The 18,987-nt window shown below is 52.1% G+C and overlaps 1 protein-coding gene across 15 annotated transcripts in view; it reads right to left on the minus strand.

The window, feature by feature from the left end:
• Tns1 (tensin 1) overlaps positions 1-18,987 on the minus strand; it is a 213,655-nt gene that overhangs the window by 33,585 nt on the left and 161,083 nt on the right. For 12 of the 15 annotated variants that reach the window (XM_029474279.1, XM_029474267.1, XM_029474273.1 and 9 more), the window contains 2 exons: positions 9,155-10,684; positions 3,280-3,363 (listed from right to left, as the gene is read on the minus strand). In XM_029474279.1, coding sequence (XP_029330139.1) covers positions 3,280-3,363; positions 9,155-10,684 — 1,614 coding nt within the window. The remainder of the gene's footprint in view (positions 1-3,279; positions 3,364-9,154; positions 10,685-18,987) is intronic. The other 3 variants (XM_029474293.1, XM_029474288.1, XM_029474282.1) reach the window with 1 other exon arrangement.

The following is an 18,987-nucleotide window of genomic DNA, read 5'->3' on the forward strand; positions in this document are numbered from 1 at the left end:
AATAGAAGGTGTGTCAGTCCAGAGAAGGGGCTGCCGGGGACATCTACAGAGAGTAAAGGGAGGGGGTGGTTCTGGACAGCTGGAGCCACAGCAGACTCTGCCAGCAACACTAAGCTCCCAGAACTCGAGCAGCCTCTGGCTTCAATCCCGCTCCTCTTTCCTCCAACCAGGACCTGCCCAGCGTGGGCCTCTGGGAAGTGTGGACCAGCCCTGGCCCTCCTTCTCAGTTTATTCCTGGCAGAAACATTAGAGAGAACCAGACACATCCATTGCTTCTCTAATAATGTTGTGACAAAGAGCAACAGGACAAAAGTTCTGGGGGGATGGAGCAGAGTTCAGACCCAAGGCGGAGGGAGACATGTAAGAACGGCCTTCAGTTCCAGGGGCACCCCTCACCCGACCGCCACCACCACAGTCTCTGGCAACCTCTCTGCTTTTTCCCTGTTCAGGGGTCCTGTGCTGGCTTTTGAAAGGAGATCTGTTTCTGTTGGAGTCACCCCCCTGGAGTGGGGGGACAGAACCTTCTCACCCTTCCTTTCCTGGCCCTGCCTCGAAGCTCAGGTCCATAGAAGGCAACGCTAGTGTAAGGACACAGCCTGTGGTGTGGTGAGTCACCAGAAAGGGTAGTTAGGCAGCAAGTATAACTGAATTTTTCCAGCTCCCTTCCCTGTCATTGCCAGGATGGCACATGGGAGCATGCTCTGACCTGAGGCAGGGGGATAGACCAAGTGATCTCCAAAGAGTGAGGGGAGTGCAGGACAAAGTTTCCCCTTGAAGAAAAGGAAAGACACCCCCCTCACACACACACACACACATTCCACTGCCACAGGCTGATAATTCCCAGAGAGCAGTCCATGTCACCAGCAGCCAGGCAGGGCACGCACAGTCTTGGAACACAGTGGCTCACTGTTGTCCCCCTTGGCAAGCCCATCGTTAACCCAGAGTGCTTGCAGAGCTATGGTCCCTCTCTTTAGTCTCTTTCTATGAGAGGAAGCCTGACACAGTAGAGGGGAGACAAGAGTGCCTCATTGTTCCTCAGCCAATTGGTGACTCTGGACACCAGCTGACAACCAGGGTCAGAGAAAGAGAGAGCCGGAGAGAGACACAGAGAGAGACAAAAATAGAGACACACAGAGAGAGGCAAGGAAGAAGCAGAGAGACAGAGAGAAAGGCATAGAGGCACAGAGAAAACAGCCACCTCACACCCCCAAAACTGACTGAATATCAAAGGGGGGCCTGCTCCATAAGCAGGCCTTCACTGAGGGCTTTCTCTGTCTCCTGGCTATTCTTTCTCTCTAAGCCTTTGTTTACCACATGAATACAGACAGGAACGCGCACGCACGTGCGCACACACACACACATACACACACACACACACACACACGCAGAGAGAGAGAGAGACAGACAGACAGACAGACAGACAGACAGAGACAGAGAGACAGAGACAGAAACACACAGAGACAAAGAGACAGATAAACAGAGACAGACAGACAGACAGACAGACACGGAGACAGATAGTGTATATCTTAGCCCCACAAGAAGGGCCACAGAACAAGTGACCTGGTTGGTCCCTAGCTTTCCCTACAGCAGACCTTAGTTAGGAACATATGAAGCTAAGGAGGAAAGCAAAGCCAATCAGGGACTCTGGAAGGCTCTTCCCACCAGGCTGCTAAACACTGAGAAGTGGGATACTCTGATGGTAAGGAGGTGGCCTTTCAGCTCAGAATGCCCCACAGTCAGTCCTGTGTCATCCTCTAAGGGCTATTTTACGTGGGGCTGGCACTGGATCTGCCCCGAACGCCTGAGAGCTGCCACATACCTAGGAGCAGTGTATAGTCAGCCCTGCCCTCAGTGCCCCTGAGACAGCCCTACAACTAGAGGGACAGTTCTCCACCCAAAGTGTCTTAAACCAGATAACATGCATATGATTACATCTCTATTTAGAGACAGATCTAGAGCTATACACATACAAATACACGCACCCTCTCCAACACTTTGACAAAGCACTGCCACTCTTTCTGAGTCACACGGATATACACTCCAGAGTCACACAGAGTCACCACGGTCATCAACAAAGGCATCTCCCATTGACCCACATACTGGTTACCCCCAACCCCCCACAGACCCAGCTCTTCTTTCCAGCCTTCCAATCTCCAAAAAGACTGGGTTCCTCAGCTCCGGTGGTAGGACTGGGTATCCGGCTCCATGCCCAGGGCTCCAGAAGTAAGGATTCAGGATGGAAGCCACCTGCTGGGCCAGGGCACTAGAAAGCCACACAAGAGCACACTAGCAGCTCTAGGGCAAGCCATGCCAGCTCCCCTCAGGACAGGTTCACTGCTCCAGAACCCGAATAGAGCCTGGGCCCAGCTTATTCTACATCCCTCATTGCTGGGCCAAGAAAAAGGCAGAGGGAGGAGAAAGGAGAGGGATGGACAGGATGCCAGAGCCATCTTCCCAATATCTGTCAACTGGTGCTGAAGGGTCCATGGGGCAGCAGGCATTGCATTGCTATCAGGAGTGGAGATCCCCTTTTGCTGAGAACTGCTTAAGACCATGGCACTGGGGAAACTTGGGTACATGGCTTCCTCCCTGATACTGGCCTTCAGAGGTAGGAACGAGCAGAAAAGGTAGCCTGTATGTCTCAGAAGTTGGGGACACTAGTGGACACAGTCCTAGAATCAACTTAATGGGAACTTGATGTAGGACCAGCACATCTATAGCGTGTCAAAGCACTGTGCCACATATGCAAGGCAGGGCTTTCCAGACTCGGGATGTGGGCTCTCAAAAGTTGAGAGGCTCGTCCAAAGTCACAGATGGGGAAAGGCCAGGTGCAGGCTATGGGTTCTAGCATCAGAGAGGTAGTGGGTAGCAAAAAAGATACTGGGACACCTCTTCTCGTCTTACATGTAGTGGTCCCAATGGAAACACTGTCTGGCTCTTTCTGAGTCTTGGCCCTGAAGGCCAAACCATCCCATCTGGGGTGGCTGAGGATAGGCAGCTGGGACCCTCACTGGACACCTCACCCGAAAGGCCATCATCTCCCACAGGGCACTCTGAAAGGTCCCTTAACCGCTTCCAGGCCTGGGATCAGCAGGCAAGGCCAAGCTAAAAGCATCAGACCTTCAGCCAAGCAGAAGGGAGGGAGGGAGGGAGGGCCTGGGCAGGAAGGAAAAGAGGAGAGAGGTTCGGAAGGAATCTCATGGGGAAGAGGATGGGAGAGAAGCTGGGAGCTAAAGCAAAGGCCCAGAGCTTCAGAGGAGGAGACTCGGAGGAACCCACCAGAGAGGGAGGCAGATCGGCGCCAGTGGGAAGAGGGTTGGAAGCCGCGGCTCTGCCTCAGGCTCTGCAGTCTGGCATTGTACACTGTCCACCCACACCCCAGGGGAGCCGGCAGGAAGGGGAGGCACCAGGCAGAGAGAGCACCCACCAATGGCACAGGGGACAGGTGGACATGGGACACATTGAGAAGGCAAGGGGACAAGGCATTAAACAACACGAAACAGAACAACAACAACAACAAAAAAAAAAAACAAAGAAAAAAATCAGGGTTAGTCATTGTTCTGACTTTGGGATTGGGCCACACATTGGAGGGAGGTGGGAAAGGAGGGAGACAAGAAGACAGGGTGGTACAGGACCTCTGCTCCACCGAAGAGCAGGTAGCTTTCCCTTCTAACCCCAGTAGAGAGAGGAGGTGGCAGGCAGTCTGGGGCCTGGAGTCCCATTATTCCCCATGACAGTCACCCTACAGCATCCAAAAGCCCCACCTTCTCTGAAGGGCACCCACCCCTTCTAAGCCCAGGACAGCCTCCCAATCTGGGAACCAAAGTCACATCCCTTGCATCCCTCAGCCTTTTGTACCTCGATCACACTAGCCTGAGCAATCTTCTCCCCCTGGTGCCCTCATCCTTTTAGCTCCCGCCCAAAGCCACTGGGTACCACTAGTGGAGGCCTTGGGATAAGCCTACAGGATGCTGTAGAAGGCCCCATTGCATCGTACTGTCCTCTCCTCCCTGACTAACAAGCTGCCGTTGTGTCCCACAGTCTGTGCCAGTGGCTGGTACTTCCCATGTACATTCTGTCTGGCCCACGTCTGGTTGCTTCCTCCCAGCCTTGCTAAGCTCTTCCGTGAGTCACTGGCTATTAGAATCTGACCTTCTCAGATGCCTCATGGGCACCTCACACTGAATTCCCTCTAAGCCAGCTCCTCCCATGTTCCTGCGTCACCCAGGAACACCTCTATTGTTTAGCTGTTCAGGATGAAGACCTGCCTTTGTTCTTTTCTTTTCCTCTTATGTTCCACATCTAGCTGGTTTGTAAATCTTCCCAGCTGGACCTCTCAAACAGTCTACCATTTTCCTCCCATCTCCTCCATGCTTCCTTCCGTGCTGATCAATAGCAGCCACCTCTGAAAGGGCCTCCCTCCTCCCATCTTGGCCACACAGATCCTTTTAGAAGAAGCCAGGTGATGTCACTATTTGGATCCTTTCTAAGGCTTCTCAGAACACATACACGCCCACACATGAAAACTCTAAGTTCTTAGAATCACCCGCCAGACCAAACTTAAATTCGCTTCATTTCCATTACCTCTAAGAGCTCATGTGGGCCACTCTGCTGTAGCCATTGGAAGCATACTCACGCTGTGGGGGCTTTACCCAGGCCGCTCCAGAAAACACAGCCCCTCACTGCCCAGTGAAGTCTTCCCGACCATCCCACGCTCCCGACCATCTTCCTCTTCCCTCAGGCACCTTTCTGCTTTATCTCTAAGATATCTAACCTTCCACCTAAAATGTTATAATACTTTAGTGGTCCTTTCTGCCACCAGGGGAAAGGTTTTATTTGTTGTCAATAGTTTCCAAGATCCTAGACTACCAATCAACCCAGATTAAAGCCCTGGATGCAGAATGAACTATAACAGCTGTTTCTCAACCCAAGCCCTAACACTGGATGCCAGGTTCCCACTCCATTTTTTTGCACCCCCTTTGGTTTTGTGAAGAAGTATCCAGACTTTGAGATGAGCTCAGATGCCCACTGAGCTACCAGACACCTCTTCTGTGCAACTCCTTCTGTCTTATCTCTTCCTCTGCCTACATCCATCTTCAGCTCCCCTCCATCTCTACCTAAAAACATACTCATGACATCGACCGTTACAGACAACTTCTGATGTCTTGCTCCACACCTCAACAACCCCCTTGGCCCCCTTTATCATAAAACCACTCCAATGAGTAGCTGCCAAGCTGTCTTCACTCCTCTCCCACCCCCTCCCCATCGCTCATGGGTCTGGCTTCTGTCACCAGCACTCAACTGAAAATATCCCTTTGAAAATCCCCAGTCTACCTAATTGGCCAGCCCGGATGGGTTTCTCTCCCCAACCCCCACCCCATGATCTCACCCTCACCCTCTCTCCTTTCCCATCTTGACTTTGAAAGACACACTGCACCAGGCTCCTGTCACCACCCTGAGCACTCATACTTAGATCCTGCCACGCCTTCGCTTCCCTTGTGACCCCTTTCCTGAGTTCTCTCTCTCCAGGCCCAATCACACAGACCTCCTCCAAGTTACAGCATTAACCTCTACCCTTGGGAAGATTCTGGAATCTACAGTCTTTCAAGCCATGCAGCTGTACCTGGAGAGCCTCCCTCATCTCAAACCGAATCCTGCAATCACTTCCTATCACATCAGTTTCTTCCCCCTCGCCCTGCGTTAGGGGGGGGGGGGTCTGAACTCTTCTATTCACAAAGCCATAGACCAGTGGTTCTCAACTGTTCTAATGCTGCAATCCTTTAATACAGTTCCTCATGTTGTGGTGATCCCCCCAACCCTAAGATTATTTTCATTGCTACTACCTAACTATAACTTTACTACTGTTAGAAATTGTAATGTAACTATCTTCTGATATGCAGGGTATCTGATATGCAACCCTGTTAAAGGGTCATTCAACCTCACAACCAGCAGGTTGAGAGCTGCTGCCTGAATACACACCTCCGCACTGGTCCATCTGGAAGCCACTCACTGCGTTTGGTTGTATGCATGGCATCATCTCGTCTCATCCATGCCTGCAGTCAGTACTCTCACCCAGGACTCCACCACCAGGGCTATTTGATAAGCACCTCACATCTTCCATATCGAAGTCACTCCCGCTTTTCTGCCTTCCTGCTAGGACATACCAGACACATCTCCAGAACTACTGCTCTGACCACGGATCGTTCTCCAGACTAAACTTCTTCATGATTTCTTAGGCCGTGCTCAACACATCCTGAGACAGGCAGGCTGCTGCCCTTCCTGTTCTGTAGCCATTCACCATTCTGCCAACGTGTCTTCTGCCCTACTGTGAACCCACGCCACCCAGAAAACTCACTCTCTTTCATACCTACACTCATCGTGGCTGAACTGTATACCATACTCCACTGGCCACCAACATCTCCCAACATCTCTAGACAATAATCATCTCTCCATTTCTCTCTCACGGACTTGTTTCCATAATTCTCTTTTTCCCCAAGAGCTGAGGACCCAACCCAGAGCCTTGTGCTTTCTAGGCAAGCACTCACCTCTGAGCTTCTTATTACAGATAACTTCATCCTAAAATTCTAGCTCTCTCCTAAACCTGACTTCTTAAGGATAGGATACGCATGTGTCTTCTAATATGTGCTGAAATCTCCATCTCTAGAGGCACCAGATATAGATCCAATCAATCACAGAGTCAGTAGCATGAGATACCTCACTTGGACAGGACTCCCCCCCCCCAACTCAGATCCTTATTTTCTTTTTTTCATCTTACTGCCCTGGCTGGGATATCCAATCCAATGTCGGATGACAGTGGCAACAGCAGGTGACTGTATTTATTTTGATTGCCCTTTAGGTTTCTAGTTAAACTGCTACTAGATTCTGAGAGTTTAACATGGAGAGACAGGAGGGGTAGCTGGGTCCACACACAATGAATCAGGACACAGTACTGGGGCATGGAGACCAGCCAAGGAGCAGAATGAAGATGGAAGAGTAAACTACAGGAGAAACCAGGTCAAGGCCATGGCCTTAGGAAGGCTCTCCCAATCTGAGCTTCCCAGGTAACTCAACTGATTCTTATACTTTAGCTCCTTGTAGCAGAATGTAAAAGAAGCAGAGAGCGGCAGTGTGCGGGAAGTCTATTCACCCTGGCTCCCAGAATGTTCTACACATTGGTTCTTCCTGGGCCTTGACCTACATAAGCGATAAAGAGCCGCTAAAAGGATGCTCAGGACACTGTGAAAGCAGACCCTTCAAGCACACAAAATCTGTTCCTACAGAGCATGGACCAAAAGGGGAATTGTATAGCTTCGGTGACTATGTAAAACTGTCCCCTTTGTGCAGCCCAGCTTATTTCCTGTCTGAGTCACTCGTAGTTGGTGTAGATTGGTAACAAGGTAAGGGAACAGAGACATGGTCCCAACAATATTATTCTTCCTCCCAGTGACATCATGGCAACCAACACCTGAGTGGCTATGAAATATAGACGTGGGCAGTAAAACTTTCCGACGCTGGGAGAATGAGTATGAATAAAGGCCCACTCCAAGATGGCCCTCCTCCAAGGCCATTAGCAAGATATAGGGCAGGGTTCCAGAACAGGTTGCACATCCATCCGGCCCCTTCTGTCCAGAAGTCCCCTAGATCTACTCATCATTACACTGGGGTGCCACTGTCCTTCAGAGCCTGCCACTGCTATATAAACACTGGGAGAATGACACACTGGGGACCTGGGGTGGCCCTCCTCTCTCTAAAGTAAAACTGGTAGGAGAGAGTTCCAGCTGACAGAGTGAGCAGGTCAGATGCCCCGTCTGGACCACCACGCTGAGGATTTTGCCCCAGAACCACAGAGCTACATACAGGTCTCAGGCTTTGCTCTAGTAATGCAAAGCTACCAGTCTGGAAAAACAGTTCTCCACAGAGGCAAGGCCCCTATGGCTCACTGAAAGCTGCCAAAGAGTGGAACCCGGGAGGTGTTGGGGGAGCGGGTTCTTCATGCTGAAGTTCAGGAGGAGGGTGTCTCCACCCCCATGCCCAGCCTTGGGCCCAACCCAAGAGCAACTGGTTTGCTGAACTCCATCCTCAAACCAACATCTCCCCTTTCCAGGGAGGGCGTCTCCTCCTGCCTTGCAGCTGGCATGGTGACTCAGCTGCCCCTAAATTTAGGAAAAGGAGCTGAGGACAGAGGCAGATTCCTGGCTTCCTCTTCTTCATCAAGACACCCCACCCTGTCAGCAGACAGACTGCAAACAAGACTGTGCACCAGTGCAGTCTGTGGGCCACCCTTGCCTGGGTTTCCCCTCACAACCAAGGCAACCATTTTGTTGGGTGCAGGATTTCTTACCCACTTTGGCTGCGAGCAGAGGCATGACAAACTGGAGCAGTGGGTTTCTCACAGCCGTCCCTCCCGACATGGTCCCTGACCACTGGCTCTTTCTTGGTTCTTTCCCCTCAGCAGGTTCCTCTGCAGATCTCTCTCTGGAGTCACCCATACCGAGTAGGACTTAGCAAGAACTTACAGAACAGCTAAGCAAGGAAGACCTTAGTCTTGCCAAGGACAAGACTCCTGAAGTCCCCATCATGGTAAATATCAGACAGAGCCCCGCTGTTTCAGGGACCCTCACAGGCCTCCTGGGAAAAGCTTAGAGGGAAATAACACCTAAAATTGCCCCCCTACCCACTTCTCTACCACTGTCCCAAGGCTCTGAACTTTGGGGGCAGTGAACATTTTAGCGGTGGCAGAGTCTCCTTTCTGCTTAAAATGTCTATCCCCCAAGTCACTGCCTCCAGAAAGTCTTCCCTGATTGACTTAGGTGGTAAGCTTTGTACTGGGACCTTGGCTCTATTGTTACCACATAATTTGCCCTCTGTGAAAACCATCTGTGTACCTATTACCTGACCAAACTGCAAAGTTCCCAAGACATGGAGTGACACTGATCTTTGAGACCCAATGCCTGGCTTGGTACCTAATAAATGACCTTTACAGGAAAGATGGCTGAGTGCACACTCTTAAGAACTCCTCAGGCTGAAACTGTGTTGTCAAAGGCCCCTAGCCTCTTCTGTGCTCCCCTCTCCCTCTCCCCTAGTAGACAACAGAGACCAAACAGGGAGGGGAGGGGGAATAGGGAGAGGTTTCCCAGGTCTCCAAAGCTGTTACCTGCTACCCGATGGGCTACCAGCCCTTCCAGGTTCAGTGGCTCTTCCTCTGGAGTTCGGGAGGGATCTGATGTAGTTTCCTTTGGTGGGAGCTGGGGCTGAGCGATGAGACCAGGGAGAGAGGCTGGGGGCTCCTGAGGCCCCGCAGAGCTATGAGGGCTTGGAAGGAAGGTGGAAGAGGCTGGACTTTTTGGACGGAAACTCTGGTTGGATCCAGCTGGATGCAGCTGATAATCGTAAGGTGAATAAGACCTGCCAGAAGAGACCAGCTCCGGGGTTCCCAGAGAATGCCCACTGGGGATATAGCCAGATCGGGATTGGGTAAGTGGGTGGGACTGGCGGGAAGACCCCAAGAGGGGCTGGGAAGAGAGTGGAGAAGCTCCTGGCCAGGCCCCAGGGACACTCTGGGACTTATGAAGAGGGGCAGCTGCTGAGGCTGGCTCCAGGTCCAGCATCAACATATTGAGGGTTTCGATGGACTGCTCAATCTCCTGCTGGGATGCTGCCCTTGGGAACTCTGGGAGAGCAGCTACGGGGGTCTCTGCTGACAGCTGGGGGCTAGGCTTGCTGCGGGCAAGACTCTGCAGTGGGGATCTCTCCTGCTGGCGGGGAGGTGGGTGGGGCTGCTGCTGTTGCCATGAATTCAGACCCCTCTGCACAGCCTCTCGGCTACTACCCCCACGGGTTGGAGCTTGGGGCAGCTGGGGCTCCACATCTGGAAAGGACTGGGATCGGAATAGACCACTGGGGTCACAGCCACAGTGGGCGCTGGTCACTTGCTGTGACCAGGCTGGGTGGGGTCCCTCACGCTGGTAACCAGCTAAACTCTCCTGAGCAGAATAGGAGGGTCGAATGGGGGCTGAGTGACTGCTGTGGACAGGAATCACCCGGTTGGCAGCCTCGTAGGGGTAGCCTCCGCCGTTGAGCACAGGTTCTGTGGAATAGGGTTTGTCCAGGCCATTGGTCAGTGGGGACAGGGTCTCTGGGTAGCCACTTTCACTGGTGTTGGTGACCCCATCCAGGGAGGACAGCGTTCCCATGCTGCCCCCACTCTGCCCGTCCTGGATGGGCAGCTCATCATCTAGAATGTCTGTCTCCCGCTCAGATGCCAGGGCCCCACCATTGACATGAACCTGGGCTGGGACAATGTGGCGGCCAGGGGAGGGCACAGTCGGGCCCCCGCCTGGGTGGGATCTGAGTTGCTGAGCCCGGTACATGGCGCCTTGCTTCTCTCTATCCACACCGAAGCCACTTAGTAGGCGGTCCAGCTCTTTCTTCTCCTGAGGACTCAGGGCAGCAGGGGCAGTGGTAGCCCCAGAGACTGGCTCATCGGTTTTGTCTGTCTTAGTGGAGGCTGTGGAGTTGCCGGAGTCGCTGCTCACAGACAGGGTGTGTTCCACATGGTTGGGAGTGGCTGACAGGGCAGGCCGTGCAGTAGTGACAGGCCCCGAACTGCCATTCAGGGAATCCTTCTTCTTCACCTTGGCATACAGGCTCCCATCCAGCGGCCCTTGGGTGTGTCCCACCACTTCTGCAGGGACAACAAGGGAGACAGCAGGCAGCACAAGTCAGCCAGGTACACTCATCAATCATAATCCCCCAAAAGGAGCTAAAAGACTCCCGCCCCCTGAACCCCAAACCTCTTCTCACTACCCTGCGGATGGCAAAGGGGAGTACACCAGCACCCCAGCCAGGTTTCTGGGGGGAGTCTTCACTTGCACTCAGCTTCAAGCAAGGTAGAGCATAAGACTGGACAGACTGGACCAGGTCAGTGCCCAGCTGTGGTACACCACCAGCTTCCAAACCAGAGAGGCATGAATTACTCCATGGACCTAGCAACTTTCTTTTAATATGAGGGTGAGAGGCTAGGAAGATGGCTCAATGCATAAAGCATTCGCTGCACAAGAATGGGGAGCTGAGTTCAATCCCTCACGTAAAAGAAAAAAAAAAAGCCAGAGATAGATAAATCCCTGGGTCAGCCAAATTGAACAGGCAAGCTACTACCAGTCTAGTGAAAGGCTTTGTTTCAAATAATAAGGTAGAGAAAGAATGAGGAAGAGACACTTGGTGGTGTTGTCCATTGGTTTCCATGTGCACATGCACACACATGTATACACACACACACACACACACACACACACACACACGGAATAAGATGGAGACAGTAATGGAATCATGTTGAACCGTGTAAGCCAGCCCAGGCCCTATTCACTGAACTCAATGCACTTGCAGCTGAGTGAGTTAATGCCCTGCTCTGGTGTCATGGTAAGACGTCAGCTCGTGGGAGGCAGGACTTCTGTTACCATGAGCACCATTCATTACTGAAAGGTGACATCCTGAGCCTGCTCAGCCCCTACAGTACCCACTTCAGAAAGCTTCCTCTACTCCCATTCCAGGAGTCCTGGCCTGGACTGGAGCCAGCAAGGCCAGGAGGTGAGGCATTTCCTCAAATAGAAGCACATGGAAGGTTTAAGTATGGAGACGCAGACCTCCCCTGAAGACAACCAGGGGAGCCAAGGAGAGTCCCGGAGGATGGCAGGAAGCCATGGAGGACATGGAGGTACACGCAAGAGGAGCTGGAGAGTGCCAGTGCCAGTAGGGGACTGGGCAGGATCCACCCATGCTCAGTGTTGGGCTGCAGAGTCACAGTTAGGCTAAGACAAACTGGCCCTCGCCTTCCACAATTTAGCTTAACACAAAGAATTTGCCAGAACAGTTCAGACAATGCCATTCTTCCCACCCACTGTCACATTTCCAGAAGTTTCTCCATATTTCCCCCAGAGCACTATCCCATCCTCCTGGACCCCAAGCCGATTCCCAGCAGGCTTAATGCAGGACATCCAGGTCTCTAAGGAAAGGAAGGAGAATCAGAGTGGGATTAAGGGCTGCCCCCCCCACCCCCCCACCCCCACCCCCAAACGAGCCTTCAGATCCTTGCAGCTCTCTGAATGGGAAGATTGGACTTCTGTACCCTTGCCAAACAGAAAAAGTTCTGTCCCTACAGAGTAGGGCAAGGGAGGGGTGCTAAGGCTAGGCCTGAGCAGTAGACCTTCGGTATGAGGACTTAGGGGTGCCCTTTTGTCTGCAGACAGCTCTGGGGACCCCCCAAGGGTAACACTTTCTCTGAAAGGAAAAAATGACCGACTTGTTTTGTGGCTTGGGGCCAGAGGGCTGACTCAGAAGCTGCCCCGCCCCTGCCCAGGCAGTTCAATGACTTCACACCCTAAGGAGTCAGCAGCCCAGCTCCAGCCCTCCCACCCCACTCCCCCCAAGCCCCACATGCCTCCTTCTGACTCTCCAGCCCAGACCCTAAGTGGCAGAGGAAAAGGCAGCACCCAGAAGCTGCACTAACTCCAGCCAGGGTCCTCCTGTCATACACAAAGCCAGACAAAAGAGTCACGAGACATACACATGCCTTGGAAGTCAGTCAGTCAGTCAGACATAGCAAGATGTGCCCATACCAGGTGCTCACGGAAGGCAGAGAAGCACAGTGGGGGAGTGGGTTCCGTGTACATGTCCAAACGCCAGGCTCTGCTAGAATGCAGAGCCCATCTCCATGTGTGAGATATGTTACTAGGCACTCGACACGTGCAGTATTGCAAGTCCTGTGACTCAAGTAGGATTGTGCCTCCAGGAAAGATGGAGAAACAGAGGCAGAGATAGGCAAAAGGATGTATTAAAAATATGCAGTACCTGTTAAAGCCAGGCTCTCGGTGAGAACTAATTTACTTTAACAAGCATAAAATCTGGATTCCACAACTATTTTCTTACATTGCTTACTTAAACCCAGAGGGGGGAGGGAGAGAGAGGAAGGGAGGGACCAAGGAAGAGAGGGAAGGGGAGAGGGAAAGAGAGAGGGAGGGGGAGAGAGAGGGGTGGGGAACGAACACACAAAAGTCAGGAATAATCCAAAATAAATATTTAAATTTAAAGCCACAAACACTTCAAGAAATACAAATGATCTTGCTATACCCAAGAATTATCCCTCAGGCCAGAAATAAGAGCCACTGAAAACAAACCCTCCTACAGAAGCTTATGGCCCAAAAGCAAATGATCAGGCAACCACAAAACAGGCATGCCACAATCAGTGCTCCTGTGCACAAGGGCCCACAAGCCACAGGCCACCACATGTCACTCAAGAGTTCTTAGAGATGCTGGCTAGACAACCCAGCTCAACCTTCCTACACATGCCTCGCAGGTCCATAGACCTACAACTCTGTCCCCGGTTTCCACGGAGGCTTTAGGACCTACACAAGCAACTGGTCCTAAGCAACACAGGGCAGTTCTGCCCAACAGCCCAGGTTCCCAGGGCTAAGACCTGAGAATGCCACCAGCCTACCCTGGGCCAGATTCCTAAAGGAGTCTGTATGGCTGCCTCTGTCTTCCTTGCCCATGTGTCCAGAGGAGCAAAGTATAGGACAGGAGGCTTCACTCTCTGGCCCTATCTTTCTGACTCCCTGTTTACTGGTTTCACCCAGAGGAGACAAGTACTAAAAGAGCTACCATTCACAGGGACCTCTGAGGTGGCCTCTGGAGGGCAGGTCCCTTGGGCCAGGGCAGGAGGAGTTGCCTTCCCTCCTGTGAGCCTAGACAGCTGCAGACCTTCCATTGAGGCTACAGAGCAGATGCCATCACATGCCTCAGGCCAGGCTTCCTCTATAGGCACTACACAGCCCCACCTGCCCCACCCTGAAACATCTTCACTCCGCCCTGAGAGCCACTGGTGATGGTCCATTCTGAGAACATCTGGACCGTACCAGCATCTACCCGGGAGTTTGAACAAGGAGAGTGTTCCCAGAGGCAGGCAGGAGCAAGCAGGTTGATTCTCACCCTCCGCACCTGACTTCTTGGCCCCTCCTGGCCCCTCCTCTCCCCTCCTAGCCAGGCCTCGCTCGCTCTTCATTGATTGTGAAAATGTCAATATTAAGCTTGTTCTGCCGTGTAACTTATCGCACGTGGGCTATTGTTAGCTGCAACGTCCGGAATATCAACTCTCAAGCCACCAAGTCTTACGAAGAAAATCGAAGAGGTGTAAATTATGTAATTAAATACTGTTTGCTAAATATAAATAAATGCAAACATTTCTTATTCTCCAGGAGAGTGCTATTTGCTCCTGGCTGCCTAGTGCTGGCCAAAGAGGCCACACCCTCCTAGCGACCACAGAACCTTCCTTCCCTGAGTGGCCCTCTACCTTGTAACAAGGGCAAAAGCAAGGACATGCTTGCTACCCAGCAGGGCTTCACTGGTGGCCCTGCTCCAGTGCTCGACCTGTGGAGCACTCTTACCCTCCCTCCTCCTCTTAGGGACACCTAGGTCAGTGCTGTCAGCCTCCATGCCAGGACACACACTCTCCGGCTCCCTCTTCCCACCACAGTCACATTAAAACCTATTTAGCAGGACCACAAGAAGCCGGAACACAAGGCTGGTTTCAATCCATCAGAACAGGAAGGGCAAAAGAGAATGGCAGACACTAGAGGGTAGGGGTGGGATAAACTGATGGTAGGGAGATGAGAGGGACCTGTGGGGACTTGGGGGGGAGGGGAACTAAGGCTCCTTAGCTGAGAAGTCACCAGACTCAGCTCATCTAAGCCTCAGCAGCCAATGCAAGCATTTCAAATCACTCCACCTGAAATAGGCAGGAGTTCATGACTCAAAGAGATTTGGCAGAGAAGGGTCTAGCTGGGAAGGGTCGTGGGTCCCGGTCAGGTGACAACAAACTAGAAAGATTAGTAATACCAGATGCCCAGGTTGCCTTCAGTCCTGAGCAGTAAGCCCTCAGGCTCCAGAGCAGGTTGGCTGGCCTCTGCTGTCTGTCACAGGCTGTATCCTGTGCATTTCTCCAGGCAGTTGATCAGTTCACAGTGGAACCAAGGGCTTGCTCAAGTCATGTCATTTGGCTTTCTCTCCTTGCTCGTTCTAGCAGCTCCTGGGAGAGGGACTCAGCCCTGGATGCTGGACTTGGTTGCATGCACCAAGGGGCCCTTACTCTTCCAGGGCAGGGATCCAGATGCAGGGCGAGTCATCATTTTGGAAAGATCTGAGGAAAATCCCCAGCTGACTTGGATGTGGACCCAGGAGCGGAGGCTCTCTCCCAACAGCACCCTGTGAGGAGGCATGCCAGGCACTAAAGACAGCATCAGCAGAGGCCAGGATAAAGACAGATCAAGGCACAGATGCAGAGAGTAGGAGAAAAGGAGTGGAGGGCACTAAAGCTAAACTAGTGTTTAGGGAGTGTCTTCTAATTCTGATGCTCCTAAGGACTCTTCCAGGGATTATTAGGAATGCCGATCCCTGGGTCTGTCTGAAGGAGTCTTACTGGGAGGCCCGAGCTAGGGCTGGGCTCAGCATTGTAAACATGCTATTTGTAGCTTTGGGATCTGAGATTTGGATCCGAATGGGCAGCAGGGAGCTATTGCTTGTTGAGCCATGGAGACAGACAGCCCAGCCTTGGAGAGTATGAGGTGCTGGCCTGACTGGCTTGGAGAAAGTCACCCCCTTTTTAAGGAGGACCCTCTGCAGGAGAAACTCAACCTGAGCAGCCAGCAGGTGTTTGGAAGAGTGAATGATTTGTGAACGGTTTCAGGATGGGGCCCCGAGTGATAAAAAGTCCTTTGGGTCCATGTCAAGCAAATAACGATTCATTGGAAAACATTACCCAAAGCAGCATTGACCACCTGATGGGCAAGGGAATCAATGCAGTGCCAAGCGGAAGAGGTGCTGTGCTCACCCCGGACCCTGGCGGTTTAGAGGTAAATAGAGCCTTGTGGAGGGGAATCTGCGCTCCTTATAAGTAAGATCGGAGGCACAGTGTGATAGTACAGGTTCTAATCCCAGCACTCAGGTAGCTGATGAGGCAGGAGGATGTTGAGCTTGGGGCTATCCTAGGCTACACATTGAGTCTCAAGAAAGAAAAGTAACACTGGGAGATAGATTAAAGATGGTGTGTGAAGCTGGGCCAAGAGGCAGCTGGGAAGCAAGCTTGGGCTGTGTTCCACCTTTCTCCACCGGCTCTGAACCAGCCATGGAGATGCTAAAGACTAGGGTGGAGGCATGGAATGGGTACCATGTGGTAACCAGCAGCAGACACTGGTAGTGACCAGGAGGGCCAGGGAGATGTGGCTCTGAAACGGAGGCAAAGTATACCTTCCTCTAACCCCCGCAGCCGGCACTCCCTTCACTCAGAAAAACAGCCCCTGCCTTAAAACGGCCTCGTCAGCTTGCATCAAGTACTTAAGCCACTTTGGAGCGGCCTCCAGTCTGCATGTGAGGGTCTGGATGCTTACTCAAGGGTTTGCTGAGTGGCAGCATTCAAGAGCTAAGCCCCTGGAGCAAGGCCTGGCACACCCAAGCACACTCTCTCCTCTCTCCATTCTTCGCTTTCCATTTTCCAGCAGCTCCCTTACCGGAGGGTGAAGCCCAGCCCTCCTGATGGGCACACCAGACCCTTTATCATCTGGCCCTGCCTGCCTTTTGAATCCTCCTCTTTGCCGCCCTCAACACCCGGCATGGCCTCCACTCTCTCTATTCTCGCTGGGCTATTTCTGTGCTCTTCTCTGGCGCGCGGCACATGCTGTTCTTCATCCACAAAGGCCCTTACTCGCCCTGTTCCTGCGGCTCCTGCCCCTTTGGTCTCCTCCTTCAGACCCAGTAGCAGCCTCTTTGGAACCTCCCATGGGTTAGCCCATTTCCACTGCCCTGCCCTGTGTAGAAGCCACCACACACTGCACAGCCACTACCGACAACTGTGCCTGTCTTCTCCAAGAATCGGAGTATTTCCCCCAAAGAGAGGCCTCTAGCTTTTCTCTGTCTAGCACTGGTACCCACATGGTGCCAGACCCCATGTGATCTATATGAATGGAATCTCTATATCCTGGAGTTCAATGTGACCCTATAGGATATCTCTGTGAAGAATACAACCTGTACATATCAGGCACTCCCATAATCCTACTTGCCTTACATCTAAGTAGCCACCAAAACTTGGATACTTCTGCCAATCGCCAGGTGTCTTTGTCATAAACCCCAGTAAACAATCAGGGGTTCTAGGTGGACCTCGAGCCATTCCCAAAGGGTCCTCCCTAAGAGCACCACAATGAACATATTCATGAAGCAGGAATCCCTCCTCTTTCACAGCAGAGACCAAGTGCTTGCGGACTGACTTAGGTAGAGCCTAACTCGTAGACCTCCCAAGTCACACTACAGGCCAGAGGACAATCACTCTCCTTGGCCAAGGACATCGTGGGATATCTGATGAAATTCTACATTTTTTTTAATGTACATGTGTTTTGCCTATCGCTTAGGGAGTAAATGAGCACTTCAAAGTCTATCAATGGGCCCCAAGTTAAGACATGTTCATCTAAAAGTTGAGGTGCTGCTTCTGGGGTATCCAACACTCAGGACTCATGTGAAGAACCCAAGCTCCATGCAGAAGAGGAGGCTGCAGTGACAGGATGCAAGACTTTGGGAGATCTAGAAGCTTCCCGCCCATAGTTTTAAGCTCCCCAAGGAGCTTTAGCCAACCTACAGGAGAAGGATGAGACCAGGGAGAAGCAATGCCTGTGCCCAACAACATCAGGGGCTCCTGAAGTGGCTTGGCCTGGGTAGCAGGGACCTCCAAGGCTCAGTGGTCAGCCTGGCCTCTACCTGGGGTAACCTTTTCATCTAGCTGTCTAGGGGGATGTTAGCTCGGGCTGTAGAGAACTCTGGGAAATTCTCCAGAGAAATGAGCAATCTCTGGGGTCTTAAGACCAGTAGAATGAGAAGTTGCAAGGCCACACCCAAACCTCTGAAGGAAACCACAGAGGGGACACAGCCTGGAAAACAGGAAAAAGAAGGAATTGGTAGGCACCAGCCAGGGGATCTAGGTTCACTTAGACAGCTGTCCATTGGTGTGATGTAGACAAGCTTGGACCTTGGATTCTTATAGATAGGGGACAGATGAGCCTGGGTGTGTCTTTTTTTTCCCACCCTGAACAGCATGCATTTGAAAGAACTTTCATGTTTATAGAAAACAAGCAAGATAGGACAGGACTGGGCTGCTGTGGTCTCTACACAGGTTAGAGTTTCTGCCCTCTATGTGAATAGCTTCATGGACATCACACACAACCCACCTCCATGGATCCAGGAAGGGTGGGGATGCTGTCCCATCCTGCTGAAGCAAAAGAAAGGCTAAGAGTCAGTGGGTGACCCAGAGTCCAGAGACAGCATCTGGAGTTCTGGCCATAAAAGTAGAGAAGTCAACTTTGGAAGAAGGGAAAAGATGGCATCTCCTGTCTAGCACCACCACTCTAGACTCAGGGGTAGCTGAATTCAGACCTGAGCAAAAGGGAACCATTTTAAAAGCCTCAGGCTTTTAGAGCTGAAAGGCCCAAGGCACCCACTCTCCTGCTTCATAGGCTGACAGTGGTGCTCACAGGCTCAGGGCAGCCAAAGGTCACTCGGCAAGAAAAGAGATGTCAAACTGACACCTGGTTCCATGTCCACTGTTCCTAACTCCATGATGGTCCACAGTGAAGATGGCTGGAATAATGGTACCCAAGAGGAAGAAGAGAAGGAGGATGGCACTCCAGCTCTGATAGGAAACCGAGAACTTCAAGCTGATACGATATAGGGCGTCTAATACCATGATGGTGACAGATGTGTCCCCAGGCCTTCCTTAGGAAGGACCTGAGGTGCTGTTCCCACAAACCATCCCAACTGGATTCATGCCATGCCCTCCAGAGGGAGGAAATGGGAGGTGGTGGCTGTGACCTTCATTTTGAGTCTACCAAGCAGGGACCCTCGGTAGAATGCAAATGACCTACCTACCCGGGTGACACATCGGGGCGGTGTCTACAG

The sequence above is a fragment of the Mus caroli genome, chromosome 1 (assembly GCF_900094665.2).
Source record: "Mus caroli chromosome 1, CAROLI_EIJ_v1.1, whole genome shotgun sequence".
Lineage (NCBI taxonomy): Eukaryota > Metazoa > Chordata > Mammalia > Rodentia > Muridae > Mus > Mus caroli.